Raw genomic sequence first — 15,504 nt, forward strand, 5'->3', positions numbered from 1 at the left:
TGTCTGCATTTTGCATGCTGAACTTCATTTTCTAGAGTTACTCCTGTCACTCCCAAGTGTTTTCCCTTCAGTGTTTCCTCTGTTTCATTATCACAAATCCCCCCCTTTGGAAGTTTGAATATTTGTGGAGTGAGGTATGTCTTACACAGTGTTAACCTCAAAAAGTTGGAAGTCAAGGGCTAGGCCTGCTGGAGGATGGTTGAGTTGACCTTTCCTGGTTTTCTGGGTTTTGGTGCAGGTTGTGGCACCTTATGGGCTGGCCCTTCCCTCTCTGTTGGTGATAACGGGGGATCTGGACAGAACTTTGAGATGTGAATCCAATGGATGTTGTTTATTATAGAATCATAGAATTGATAGGTTGGAAAAGACCTTTAAGAACATCAAGTCCAGCCATTAACCCAACACTGTCACCACTAAACCACATCCCTCTGCACCACATCTACAGCTTTTAAAGATCTCCAGGGATGGTGACTTGACCACCTCCCTGGGCAGCCTCCTCCAGTGCCTGACAAAATTTCCTCATTATCTTCTCTATTCTTTATTATTTTTGTTATTGCTGTTATGGTATTATTGCCACTAAGGTGCTTCATTGTGGTTCCTCATCCAACTCTGGATCACATTGGAGGAGAGAGCAGGATTTTAGGGTTCCAGTCAAAATGGGATAACCTGAAAGCCATTAGGAAAGGCTGAGGAATATGGGTTGGTGTAGGTAGAAACAAAAAAAATCACTTATTGCTGTTTTTTTCTTCTTCTTCTTTTAGCTTGTCCTCTAGGCACTCCCTGCTGCAGGATGAATTAGGAAGGGGAGGCCTCTTCCTCTGAACCATGGAGACAAGGGCGTCCTTCATTGCCACCATGCAGGAGACCCAGCATCTCTCCCCAGAGAAGGGCCAGAGCCCAACCAATGGCAACAGGGAGCAGTTTGATTCAGGTGAGCTCTCCTTCACCCCCATGAGTTGTCCCCATGGTTACAGCCCCTCCAGCTGATCACCTGTAGAGGTGGAGACAGCCATGTTACCAAGGGAGCATTGGCAATGGTTGTACAGCTCAAAGGGCTTTTTTGAGTCTTATGGATTGGACTGTGTCCCATGGTCGATGGGCTGGGAAATTTGAGCTTTTCTTCTTCTGGAACTGTTCTCCAGTAGGTAGCAGCTATTTGACATTTAAACAAAAAGCAATGGAGAAATGAGCACGTGCTTCTCCAGTTTCCCCACCCTTTTCTGTTTTGTTGCAGTTTTGTAGTTAAAGAGTGGAAAAGTACATTCAGAAATTACAGCATTTCACCTTTGTTTTGACCTTCAGCCTCATTTCCTTCCCAATATTTTAAAGTGCTTCAGGTGAGAGGGCTTCACAGACATTAGACCAGCCAGTGGAGAGCTGGTCAAGTGTTGTCCTTGTGCTCCTGTGTATGATCAGGTGCTCTGTAAGGCTGTGGGATGGGCACCTAAAGCTGACATTCAGTGTGTGAAATTTGGGCATTGTCATGGTAGATACAGAAAAATAAGGGGTAGCTTCCAGTGATTTCTGCTGGAATTAAGTGCTTTAACTTCCTGCATCTAGCCTTGATGGAAGGAGACTGTATCTTATGGTGAAGTTGCAGATGATGGCTTGGTCTAATTGATGCCAAAATGGGAGACCCCTCTTTAGACCATATGTTCTCTTCTGCCATCTCTACTTTCCATCACACCCTGTGCTGAGTCAGTCAACTAACCCAGCAGAAAGGTAAACCAGAGAAAAGAAAGTAAGTAGTTTTCTGCCAGCTTTGTGAGTTGAACTAGCTGGATTAAGAGGGTGGGTGGGAATGGGGCCTCTCCCAGCAGCACTGAATTGTTAATTTAGCTCTACTATAGCTTGTAACTTCATCCTTGCTCTGTTTGCATGGGAGAGCCCAACTGATGGACTTGTGGTAAACAACACTGAGGACAACAAAATGAGTTTTGCATTGGGGTACTTGTGTTGGTGCTCATATGCTTAAGTGCTTTTCCAAAATTCACTCATTTCTGTAAGAGATGTTTTTGACAAAAGTATCCTGAGATGTCAATGGCAGATTAAAGTCTGAGCTTGTAGGGAGTCCTCCTAAAGGGTTGCCTAAAGTCTGCTTCTATGTAAATAGGTGCCCTCACCACCTTGTATGCAACAAGTGTTGGGATGACTGTTTAAAAGCTGCCTACCTTGTCTTCAGGGTCTTTTGCATCTTTTTCCTATGGTGCTGCAGTTTGTGCTTGATTGGCCAGTGCTCTGCTGAAGTTCTTTGCAAAGCTGTGTTTTGGCTCCTCTTTTCACTCTTTCTCCCATAGTACCTCAGAAATGTGACTATCCAGCCTTTGGTTTCTCAGCTTCTCATAGTGACTCAGTGATTTTCCTGTTTCCCTGCACGTCACCCACTGGAAAGCTGTGCCAGGCCTGTGAATCTTTGCCATGTTCACTGATGGGCTGTGAGGGGGAAAGATTCACAGCAATGTAAGACCATGCCAGGTAAACTATGACCTGCAGTCCCTGAGGTGACTTTCTAAGATCTTGGGGTTGAGAACGGGCTGTTTTACACAGCCCCTTGTGCAATGCAACCATTTTCTAGAACATTTGCCATGAAAATAATGAACAAAGTGGCACAATCAACCTGTAGATTGCCAGTGCCCACGTGGGCAGCTCTTAGCAAGCAACTCTTGTGCCATTGAGATGGATGTGCAGGTGGGCTTTCAAGAAGTCATTAAAGGTAGGGAAAAATGAGAATGATGTCCTATGAAAATGCAAGTTGGCTGTGTTGTACTGAAGACATGTTTGAGATGCGGGGTAGTCCACTTGGGCTTGCCATGGTGCTTAGAGGTTCACCTGGGCCCTTAAGCTCTGCATGTTAGGTGGGACACAAAGAGGTGGAAACTTCCCTGTGCTGTGAGTTGATTAGCTCAGCCAAAGTTTTGATTTTTTTTATCATGGTATATGTCATGGTTCTGGTTGTTTCAGATGGCATCTAAGGGACATGCTTATGGAAGAAAGATGCAATGTACTAATTGGCTTCACAATCATGTTTGTCTAAATGAAACCCCTGACTGAACCAGAAGTAGTTGCATTATAGGAACTGACCTGGGGGGAACTGTCACACATGGTTGTCCTCATCTAATGGATGTCTCTGGGCATGCAGGGGGAGACAAAGCATATAGGGAATGTGTCTTTGGGAAGGGGAGGGTGTGTAGGGGTGGAGAGGTTATGAGGAGAAATCTGGACACATCCCACCTAGAGGAAGCAGGACACTCTTATGTTATCTTGGGTGAGAACATAAATATTACCCCACAGCCATGGTAGAGAAGGAGCCTCTTTTCTACAGTGTGACTCACAAGAGATGTCTACTAAGGGTCCTTTAGAGTTAAACGTCTGAATCTGGGACTTAAAACACTAGTCACTTGATGCTGCCTGTGCCAGCAGTGAGGAGAAAGATACAGCTCCAGAAAGCAAGTCATCCCATTTTCACACAGGTGCTGTGTTGCCTTTGAGTTGAGTTGCTGTCTGGAGCTGCCAATTTCTTCCCACTGATGATGAAGAAAGCAAACCCTGACTGGAGCAGAGGGGAACATCTCAATCCTTGCTGCTTATGTGATGCAGACCCCCTCTCTGGAGGTGGGATTCATGTCTTCTAATTCAGATGTTTCCAGAGTGGGCATCTGCAGCCTGATCTAATCACCACTGGATCCATTTAGATCCATGGGAGAGAGATAGGAACCTCTAGGGTGAGATTCAGTTGGCCAACCATAGATATTGGTGTTGGAATGAGAAGAGCTGGCCTGTGGTGCCAACATTTCTTTGGATATATGGATCTTGGTGACTCTCCTAAGGCCACGTCAGAGGTTTGTGGTTGGTCGAGTCCCCCCTCACTTGGTGTGTTAACATCTAAAGATTTCATTTCTCGGTTCACTCAAGAAATCATGTTTTTATCTGTGTGCTAGAAATAAGATGGCTAAGCAATTCACCACAAATACCTTCTTCTTCAGTGAAGCCTGGGAAAAATCTGTTTCTGGAGCCACAAGTTTTGGATCTTTTATCTCCTTATTTCCCATTGCTAAACATCCTGGAAGGCTGGTAACAGCTGGAACAGTTGCTTTTTTATAGTGTCAATGCATAAGCACTTTAAAGCCATTGAGAGGCTCACAGATAATGACTTGTTGATTTTATTTGCCATTCTGGGCTTGTTTACACATCACAGTTGTAGGCCAGCCAGCCTTGACTCTTTCATTGAGAAAATCACTGGGCCTAAGTACCAGTAATCAGAAAGGGAGCTGAGATGTAAAATAGGCCTTGTGCCAAACCTGTCATCTCGTGGGGATGCTCTGTGAAATGCTGGCACCTGGGGTTTTCCAGCTCCCCAGCAGAGCCAGGACTTTGTTCTTGGAGTGCATGACTTGAGGAGTGACAAACAGATCATCTTCGATAACCATTTCTCAAGTGGGCACGGTCTTGGTGTTATATATTAAGAGAGATTTTGCATGTCTCTATCTACATTTTAATCAGGGGATCTCCATTGGGATACCTCAGCAAGAGCTGCCCTTTTCTCTTCAGCAGTAGGGCTTTTGTGATGCAGGGGGAGTTCTGCTTACAGCCCCATTATGTGCAGAGATGGGATTGGATCCCTTGGGCTGGTATCATCCCTGGACCACAAAGTTTCTGTTTTGGATGCCCCTCTACCAGGTTTCTGTAAAGGAACCAAGTCTGTATTACAACATTTTGGAAACTTACAGTCCCTTCAAAATCCTTTGTGATAAAACGAAGCAAAATAAAACACTGATACTGTGATAAATGAGTACTCTGACATTATTTTTACAGACCTTGTAAAAGTAATTTCCGGATAAAATCTGCAGATAAAACACAGTAGAGGAGTCAGACTTGTGATGTGTCAGAGAGAAATGAATTGACAGGGAGGGAAGGCTGCAGCTTTCACTCTGCCTCCTTCAGGGTCTTAAAGCCTCTCTGGGTTTAGAAAGGAGTGATCCTGGGGAGACATTGGCACAGGTTGCCCAGTGGAGCTGTGGCTGCCCCATCCCTGGAAGTGTTCAAGGGCAGGGTGGATGGGGCTCTGAGCAGCCTGATTCGGTGGGAGGTGTCCCTGCCCATGCAGGGGTTTGGAACTGGATGATCTTTAAGGTCCCTTCAAACCCAAACCAGTCAGTGGTTCTGTGGTTCTATGATCTGGATGATAAGTTTTTAAACAGATGAGTTTTACTGGACTGCATGTGAATGAACCTGGTGGTCTGTCTGTGGGAACAGTGGGGCCAGTGAACCTCTCTGTGTTGGTACATGGCACAGTAGGTCATGGGTAATAAGATTATGAAGTACACAGGGACTTGTTGCATCCCAAACTGTCATCTGTATTGCTAACATAGTTAATGTGCTGTTGGCAAATTCTGAAGAAGGTTTTGTCACCCTGGACACATTGGTCCCTGTAGGGGCTTGAATTATCCTGAACTGCCTAAAAATCCCTGCTTCCATTGCTCAGCAGGATGGCTCCTTCCAGCAAGACTACTGAGGAAGGCTGGACTTAACTGAAGTCATCCAGCAGGTTAGAGCAAAAGGCAGTAATAAAAGCTGAGAACATGTAGAGGGCATTGCGAGCTGAGGGTAATGCCTTGTGTTCTGAAGCAGAAATACCATATAATCACAGAATTGTTTGGGTTAGAAAAAACCCTTAAGATAATCAAGTCCAACCATTAACCCAGCACGGCCAAGCCCACCACTAAACCATGTCCCTAAGCACCTCATCTACACAGTTCTTAAATAGCTGTAGGGATGGTGACTCCACCACTACCCTGGGCAGCCTGTGCCAGAGCCTGACAACTCTTTCATTAAAAAATATGTCCAATCTAAACATCCCCTGACAAAACTGGGGGCCATTTCCTCTCTTTCTGTTACTTGTTACTTGGGAGAAGAGACAAACCCCCACCTTGCTTCAGCCTCCATTTAGGTAGTTATATCTGAGCAGAAGAGAGCCCAAGGATGATGTGGAAATGTCCTGTCCCTATCAGATGTCCTGATGTGCAGATGTGCTTGGGGTTGATGAGCAGCCCATTTCAACACCACAAGTGCAGTAGGATGCAGAAGCAGGGAGCAGCCAGGCAGAGGGGATGTACTTTTAGCTTTTCAGCTTCCTTTTCATGTTGAATGTTGCCAAATTTAGTGGCAGGAGGCTTGGTTGTGTTGAAGGTAGAAAGTTGCTTAAGCATCCAAGTAATGATAAGCCTGGGGTAGTTAACTATATATTCCCATCTACTTGTGGACTAACATACTTTACTTTAGATGTTCAGTCTTTGAAATCTCTGGACCTGGCTCTTCTCTAAAATATTAACTCCACAGGGCTGCAGTTAAGGCTGAAGAATTCCCCTGATTGTCTAGGTAGTCTGCCTGCATGATGTAGGTGAAGGAAACTGCAATTTTTGCACCAAGCTCCTACCTTGTGTTTAAGCTGTGGCTTATCTTTCAGTCAGGAATGAACCAACCCCTCATTTGGGGTCAAATATCTCAAACAGAGTCAGTTGCTACCTCTGGGCGTTTTGGGAGGTATCCGTGGTTTGGGCTATTTCTTGGCTCACTGAGTTGAGGAGTCAGTTTATCACCGGAGTAAATGTTGATTTACATCTTTATATTTAAGCAGGTTAATTGAGTTTAAAGCAAGGAGTCAGCCCTTAGCAGTGATGCACCAGTGTACCAAGTGTTTAACAGCAGTGACAGCTCAGTGCTTCTCCTTGACCTCCCAGACAGGTCTTTAACCTCCACCATCTCTGTCTCAAAAACCCTCTTCTGGTCCACTTTTTTCCCCTTATGTCTGTCTGGCTCCACAGGCAGCAAATAAAACCTGTGTCTTTCCCTTTTAATAATGAGAGATTCCCATTGCACAACATCATTTTCTGGTCTTGAAAACCAGAGACCTGTAGCAATAATTGCAATAAATTAACCCTGCCATTTTCTTCATAAAACTGTCTGGGGAGATTTCTTAATTCACTTTGTCATGAGTCACTTTAATTACATCATGACCACACTGATGAATGCTTGGACAGGTAAGGGTCTTGCAGAGTTTGCCTGATAAATGTTTATTGCAAAGGGCTCATTGCTAGACTGCAAATATTTTTGCTCTGGGGTTGAAACTGGGTTTGCAAGATTGCCTGGGAACAAAATGAAAACAATCAGATTTGGCTGATTTTCTGTAAATGAAAGCAGATTTATTTTTAATTCTTTCTGTGTGTGTTTCAACAATGGTTTGAGGCCTTTGCTCAGCATGGTTATAAGTAAATAGATAGATAAATAAATAAATAAAGACTAGTAATGTCAAGATCTTCACCATGGTGAAGGATTGTTGGAGCAGTGGTGTGGATGGAGGAGGCATGATGCAGAGTCCCAAAACTGCAATGTGACAAGGACGAGGGCAGGGAGCAAGAAGGTAGTGGTGGTCTGGTGAGGAGTGCTGGGGGGTTTTGGGGAAAGCAGTTGTAGTTCTGGGAGAAGTGGGAGGCATGGGGACCTCAGCTGGGATCTCTGGGTGGAAGGATGCTGAGGAAGGAGAGAAGGAGTGGCAGGACTGAACCTGGGCCTCACCAGCCCCAAGAGTTGGGGTGTCTAATATTATCACCAGTGCACTGCTTGCAATTAACAGTGCTGGGTGACCTCATTTTAGAGCATGAGCAAGGTTGTTGCACCCTTGTGGTCATGGACAGACAGCCACCATAAGTACCTGCTGCAATATGACAGGTTTGTTTCCCCTATCTGTGATAGCAGAGTAATTTCTGGTTTCCAAGTGTTGTCTTCCAGTGTCCCAAAGTCTGCTGAATGCATAGAGTTGGTCAAACTAGATAAACATAGATCTTTAAAGCTTTCTGTTTTCTCTTGGGTTGATGTATATACTGGTTACTGTTCTTATTGTGAACTCTTCGACATAACTTTAGCCTTCTTTGGCTGTGTTTTAGGCTGCTTTTCTTTTTTTTGTCTTTTTTCTTTTGAACAGATGAGGGCTCCAGCATTGAAGATGAAGACTTCAACTGGGATGAGTTCCTGGAGGAAACAGGAGCCAGTGCTGCTCCCCACACCTCCTTCAAACACGTACGTGCTTCGTCTGAGCCGTGTAGGCATTGCACGTGGTCCCTCTTCTGGTTTCAATTGGTTCTCTGGAGAACTGAAGTGGGGTCTGACCATTTTGGGAGGAAATTGTCCCCTCTGTGCATGTGGCAACCTGTGTAGGAATGGTCTCCAGCTGGTGTTAGGGGAACTTGGTATGTTTGCATCATCTGCAGTCACAGCTGTGTCTGTTTGTGCCACTGACTGATCCTCTGCCTTCAGTTCAAATATTCCATTCTTGAGGATGTTTGTTTCTCTCCTTTAGCGTATAATGCACTAATTTTGTTCTCTTCCATCTATTTTTTATTCTCTATTCCTTGCTGTCCATCCCAGCCTATGCAGATACATCTCACAGGAGTGCCTTATTTCTCCAAAGCTGTCCTCTTAATGTAAAGTTTGCTGACTAGCAGGGACACTCAGCATGAGAGTCCAGCATGGCCTGTAGGAAACCATCCCTCAGCCTCCTGTGTGGAGGTGCTGTCTCAGAAGCATGGGATACAAATGCTTGGGTGATGTTTTCTTGGGTTGATGTGACTCATACTGACAGCCATAGTAGTTACAGCATCATCTGTGGCTCTGGTCCATGTTAGCACAAGTTGTGTTTGGAGTCTCTTTGATGAAAAAAATCAGAGCATGGTTTGAAGAAGGGAGAGTCCATCACAGTCAAGAATATAGTTGTTTGGGACTAGTTTCTCCATCCACCATCAGTTATTGAACCTCTTCATCTTCACATGTGTGATGTCATATGAGGACATAGGAGAGAAATTAAGCTTGATACGAGTTCTTCATCATAGTCAAGGGTGTGCATGTGTGGCCATGTTGGTAGGTTTTTCCAGGACTTCTTTGTCTTTGAACCACAAGTCTGTTCTGTCAGGGATGTTGAGGCCTATTGGGAACATACCTTCATCAGAGCAAAGCCACAGTAAGTCATGGTGGGTCTCTGTCCTCCACTGAAAGTCTCATGAGGATGGTGCTGCTTATCCTCCTACCTGACCCATCAGATACAGGTAGCAGCCTATTCTGTTATAGCTTCTCATCAATTGTGTTGGCTCCTCTCCCAGCTTCACTTGACTGGTCTGAAGAGAGGGGTTTTAGCTGGTAGAGATGCCCTTTGGCATGCTGCTTTGAGAGAAGTCTCTATTTGGTTGAGTGCATTCACACCATGAAACCACTTTTATCTCCAGGTGGTTCCTTGACTCGTTTTGAGTGGGTAAGGAGATTCAGTGATGAAAAGCCTCTCTTTTCATTTACATCTGAAAAAATAATTCAATCCTCCATCCCCTATTTTTCCTTCAATTTTAACAACAGTAGGGTATGGTGGGACAAAGGACCATAAGGAGAATTACAGGGCAATGCCAAAGTTTTATTGTATAATTTGTCCTTGGTCCAGCAACTGTCTGGAGAGAGCATCTTGTTCCAGGTTTCTCCTTGGGGCCCAATCCTAAATAACAGGTCTAGGTGAAAGTATTGTGCTTAGTTGAGCCCTGAAGGATGTCTTTAGGTACATGGAGATGCCCAACTCATCCTGCTGATCCTGCTTGTTGTGGTGTCTTGCAGTCCTCAATCCTGGGACTACTGATGTAAGACAAGTTAATGCTGGGAACAGTCCTTAGTGACCGAGCTTCTCAGTCTTAAACTTGGTGCTCAAAAACCCGTGGGCTGGCCAGGAACCTGAAAGCTGTCAGAGAAAATTATATTACTTGCCTGTTTGTTTCCCCTCTGTGTGATTTCCAGTTGCAAGTCCCTTTCCTTTGGAATAGCACTTTGATCTTGACTTATGCTGGACAGAAGGAGAAAAACTACAAACAGATATCCTGGATTATTTATGAGCACACTTAGCATCACAAGAGCCAAGATCCTGTTTCATGACTTAAGTGAAGTAGTAAATGTCACAGACCTTCTTCAATCTTAGATGATCTCCAAGGGTCCCTTCTAACCTCAGCTGTCCTTTTGACTCCAGGAATTTATGCTGATGAAAGTGCCCACACAAGTAAAGGCACGTGGAATATTGTTAACTGGAAGTAATAAATGGCTTTGACTGGGCAGAGCTTGTGTTGTAAGCTGGAACAGGATGATGGAGGGGCTTTCTCTGCAACTTGGCATCCCCAAGTCTGAGAAGTCCTCAGGTGGCCATATTGTATTTCACTCTTTGAGTAAAAGAGGCAATTCAGCTTGTTGTTTAAATGAGAAGTTAATCAGAGACAGGCTTAAATAGGACACATGGTACTAAGAAACCTATAAGAACCTGTCCTTGAGCATCTCATAGGGAGCTGCATTTTGGGTGATCTTCTTGAGACAAAGTTGGCACCTGAATGGTGAACTGGCATCCACCTCTTCTTTATCAACAACAGCTGACATCCCACTGGCCTACTGGAGGATACATTTAGATGTGCCTAGAGCAGGCTCTGATGTTTAACATCAGTCCCTGCAGTGTCCTGTGAGAGGTGCACTGGCATCTCCACTGTCCTAAGGGCAGTTACATGTGACCTGTCACTGGTGAGATAAATGGAAGTGACATCAGATGGCAGGACTGTGGCTCAGACCATTAGCTTCTTTCAGCAATGGGTCTTAGTTTATTTACTGGGGTGCTGGGAGAATGAATCATTTGAGGCTTGAGCTGCTGGGGATGGATTTGGTGGAAACTATCTCCTTGGTCTTCTGGTTCAGTATTCAACCCTTGATTCTTTTCAAGCCTCAAGAGGTGCTTCAGTGTTGCTATATGACTAATTATTATAGTTGGGCTTAAGTCCTAGAGGTGCTTAGTACCTGCCTTTCTACCTTAGAATCAGAGAATCATTAAGGTTGGAAAAGATCTCATAAGATCATCAAGTCCAACCATCAAAACAACAACACCATGTCCTGAAGTGCTAAGTCCACATGTTTTTTGAGCACCTCTAGGGGTGATGACTCCACCACTTCTCTGGGCAGCCTGTTCCCATGCCAGATCACTCTTTCAGCAAATACCTCTTTCCTAATATCTAATCTAAACCTCTTCTGGCACAACTTGAGGTTGTTCCCTCTTGTTCTATCACTGGTTGCATGAAAGAAGAGTCCCACTCCCACTTCATTAGAACCTCCTTCCAGGCAGTTGTAGAGAGCAATAAGGTCTTCCCTCAGCCTCGTCTTCTGTAGACTAAAACCTAATTCCCTCAGCTACTCCTCATAAGAGTTGTGTTCTAAGACCTTTCAGCAGCTTTGTTGCTCTTCTCTGGACATGGTCGAGCTATTCAGTTCTGGACACATGCAACATCTTGAATGTGTGGTGTGGTTTGCCTGATGAAGCAATGGGAAATGCAACCTCATTGGAGTTATCCCACCCTTCTCCCAAGCATTGATGTGATTTATGATATGAAGGTGGGTACCAGTGCTCTCTTAGATGTTGTGCACCTGAGGTTACCACTGCTGGACAGTTTCTTTGGAGCATGTGGGACTTTGCATGATGGGGTCAAGGAAGAAGGAATGGTCCTGCCCAGATAGACTGTGAAACTGATTGGACTAAGGAGCACAATCAACTCATGTCCTGCCCCAGAGCTGTTCTTTAAGGGCAACTTGATCTTGTTTAGCTGAGGTGGAGGATCTCCCTGCAAAGAAAAAAAAAAGTAACACTATCTTTCTCATTTTGTAAGGTTGAAATCAGCCTTCAAAGCAGTTTCCAACCAGGAATGAAGTTAGAAGTGGCCAACAAGAGCAATCCAGACACATACTGGGTGGCTACAATCATCACAACGTGTGGACAGCTCTTGTTGCTTCGTTACTGTGGCTATGGAGATGATCGCAGGGCAGACTTCTGGTGTGATGTGATGACAGCAGATCTTCACCCCGTTGGCTGGTGTACACAGAATAACAAGGTCCTGATGCCTCCAGATGGTGAGTTCTGTGTGTTTTGTTAGGCTCATGCTCTATTATTGGGCTGGTGATTAGTCTCCAGACTTGCAGTCGATCTGGAATGGGTGCTCCAGATTCTCAACTGGTGTTGGGTGATGCAGTCAGGGTCAGGTCCCCACGGATCAATGGGTGACTCAGTTTGCCATTTAGCTTCTAGAAAAGGCACTTTTGCTCTAATTGGTAACAACAAAATTTGGTCATCATAGGTTTGAGATTATCATCTTATAGGTGCACAAAAGGTGAATGCAAGAACTGAAAGTTACAGTGGCCTATGTGGAACTATTTGTTAATTATGCATTTTGATCCTCAGCATTAAGAAAAATGTGGGTTTTTTTTGTCTGTGTACAGCAGAGGAACAGCTGGGAATCTCTGCCAGTACATAGCTCCAAGCAGAGACATATTTATCACTGCTACTTATTTGCATTCCCACCCTATGTCCCGTTTGTTCTGCATTAGGTAAAGAAGAGAGGGATATTTAGCTTCTGCACACATTTAAGAAAAGTCCCATTTAGGGGTTCTGCTGCTGTTATATTACTTTCTGTTGCATGTGACCATTGAAAAAAGTGTGTGTGCCATGTGGGATTTCTCCTGGTGTGGGTGTAGCCTTGACTTCCCACTGAAATGAGCTGTAAACAACAGTCTTTGAGTTTGAGATGGAAGGGGCTTGTTCCTGCTTGGTGTGTGCTGAACACTGAGCTGAACATACCTCTTTGTTCTGGTCTGTCTCTTTTGAATAAACATAGGGTTGAAGTCTTGAAGACCTGAAGGGGCAACAGGAAAGCTGGAGAGGGACATTGTGTAAGGGCATGGAGGGATAGGATGAGGGTAAGAGGTTTTAAGGTGAAAGGTGGTAACTTTCAATTATATTTTAGTAATAAATTCTTGGCTGTGATGGTGGTGAGACACTGGCACGGGTTGCCTGGAGAAGCTGTGGATGCTCCATCCATGGAAGTGTTCAAGGCCAGGTTGGATGGGGCTTGGAGGAACCTGATCTAGTGGGAGATGTCCCTACCCATGCAACAGGGTTGTAACTAGATGAGCTTTAAACTCTTTTCCAATGGTAACCATTCTGTGGTTCTGTGAAGACAAATGTGAAATCTGTTGCTTTAGCACTACTAAGTCAGGCTGATGTGAGAAGAGTTAGCAGTTTTATTTGTCTCTTCAAATACATCATATTACATGGAATATAATCAGTGTTACCAGAAATGTGTACAGGGCTGTAAACTAAATCACCAAATGCCACTGTCAAGGGATAAGAGATCTTATCAACTGTTGTAATAGAAAATAAAGATTGTGTTATAACTGGAGGGAACTGCTTTTTATGGAATTCTGGAATCTCCTCTTTGGTTTGTGGTAACTTGGTATGAATTGTCTTGCTTGACTGACTGCAAATGTGCTCTGTGTAACACCTCCTTTCTCTTCTGGCTGGGTGATGTAGCTGTATACCAGGGTCTTAAATTTGGGCAACTGCCCTGTTTTGTGGTAGTTTTTTTTACCCACTCCCTTTTGTAGTGAATAAAGTCTATTGAATATGTCTTAGTGTAGATTTCAGAAAGAACAAATGTGTGAGTTGTAATTTCAAAAGAGATGTAAGATCTTGAGTCATATTTGGGAATGAGGCATCTAAAATGCCCAGGAGGATTTGAGCCTTCAGGACTTTTCTCTCTTGGGAAAGAGAGAAGTCCTGAATGTGCTCATAAATCACAGAGCTCCTCTGGGTGTTGACCTGCAGGTTTCAAAGGTGGGTTTGCAAAAGATCATAGCTCCCACTGGGGCACCAAAGGGAAGAAGCTGAATTTTCAAGAGTTTTCCTTGTCTAACTAAGCTCTGACCAGCATTTAAAGGTAGCTTGTGAGTTCTAGACTTTGTGCATGCAAATATCTGGAGCTTGTCCTGTGCTTAATTGCTTTGCTTCTCAGTGAATGTATCTTGATAAACTAAACTCCATTGCAGTGCTAAGAATTTCAGCTGGTGGAACCTGGCAAGGGGAGACTTTGCCCTGGCTGTAGAGAAAGTCATGCTCTCTATGATCTCTGTGGAGGGTTTTTTTTTGCCTTTTTATCATTGCGCACTAATTTTGTTGCCAAACCTTTGGAAAACATAGTCCAGCTTCAGATTGCATGGACCCATTTTCTAAGAGCCTGATTCTGCACATGTTGATTACAATGAGGATTTCTGTTGTCAAGACCATGCAGACAGTATGGCCAAGGCCAGTTATCTGTCATTAGGGTTTGAATTTAATCAGGAGCTGAAGGCTTTGGTTAAAAAGCAGAGCAGCTAAGAATGACGTGTGTAACAGGCAAAATACTAACACTGGGACAATCCTCTCGTTCTGCTTAGGAATCACTTTGGACTGATTTGCACTCATCTTACAAATGTGATGCCAAACAAGAATGGGACAGAGTGGTAGGACGAAGAATTTCATTAGGTGGGAGAGAGATGCTAAGAACATGCAGTTTTCAGTTTAGCAGATCAATAGAGCTTGATTTAATGTTCAACATGCGCAGAGCTTTTAAGGGGCAGCTGCCAAATTATTATTGTTTATGATCCCAATAGAAAGAAGTCATTTAATTTACAGACCGTTACATGGTTATTTATTGGGTGATGTTAGTATTGCATCGTGGGGGCTGTGATATGTCAAGTCATGGTGTGTCCTGCCATGACATCATGGTGCAGTGCACTAAAATAGAACTGCTCAAGCCAAATACTTGAGTTTGCAGTAAAATGTATTGGCTTATAAAGGGATGTTGTGAGTGCATGTGTGCCTGAGAGCTTTGGAATATAATCAGTGTTACCAGAAATGTGTACAGGGCTGTAAACTAAATCACCAAATGCCACTGTCAAGGGATAAGAGATCTTATCAACTGTTGTAATAGAAAATAAAGATTGTGTTATAACTGGAGGGAACTGCTTTTTATGGAATTCTGGAATCTCCTCTTTGGTTTGTGGTAACTTGGTATGAATTGTCTTGCTTGCCTGACTGCAAATGTGCTCTGTGTAACACCTCCTTTCTCTTCTGGCTGGGTGATATAGCTGTATACCAGGGTCTTAAATTTGGGCAACTGCCCTGTTTTGTGGTAGTTTTTTTTACCCACTCCCTTTTGTAGTGAATAAAGTCTATTGAATATGTCTTAGTGTAGATTTCAGAAAGAACAAATGTGTGAGTTGTAATTTCAAAAGAGATGTAAGATCTTGAGTCATATTTGGGAATGAGGCATCTAAAATGCCCAGGAGGATTTGAGCCTTCAGGACTTTTCTCTCTTGGGAAAGAGAGAAGTCCTGAATGTGCTCATAAATCACAGAGCTCCTCTGGGTGTTGACCTGCAGGTTTCAAAGGTGGGTTTGCAAAAGATCATAGCTCCCACTGGGGCACCAAAGGGAAGAAGCTGAATTTTCAAGAGTTTTCCTTGTCTAACTAAGCTCTGACCAGCATTTAAAGGTAGCTTGTGAGTTCTAGACTTTGTGCATGCAAATATCTGGAGCTTGTCCTGTGCTTAATTGCTTTGCTTCTCAGTGAATGTATCTTGATAA

The 15,504-nt window shown here is 44.0% G+C and overlaps 1 protein-coding gene across 1 annotated transcript in view; it reads left to right on the plus strand.

Annotated features, from left to right (window-relative positions):
* Nucleotides 1-757: 757 nt before the first annotated feature.
* SFMBT2 (Scm-like with four mbt domains 2) overlaps nucleotides 758-15,504 on the plus strand; it is a gene marked incomplete at its 3' end in the record, with an annotated part of 74,596 nt that continues 59,849 nt past the window's right edge. The window contains 3 exon segments of the mRNA XM_010001300.1: nucleotides 758-931; nucleotides 7,979-8,073; nucleotides 11,715-11,955. Coding sequence (XP_009999602.1) covers nucleotides 826-931; nucleotides 7,979-8,073; nucleotides 11,715-11,955 — 442 coding nt within the window.

This window comes from Chaetura pelagica, unplaced genomic scaffold (genome assembly GCF_000747805.2).
Source record: "Chaetura pelagica isolate M959 unplaced genomic scaffold, ChaPel_1.0 scaffold66, whole genome shotgun sequence".
Taxonomy (NCBI): Eukaryota; Metazoa; Chordata; class Aves; order Apodiformes; family Apodidae; genus Chaetura; species Chaetura pelagica.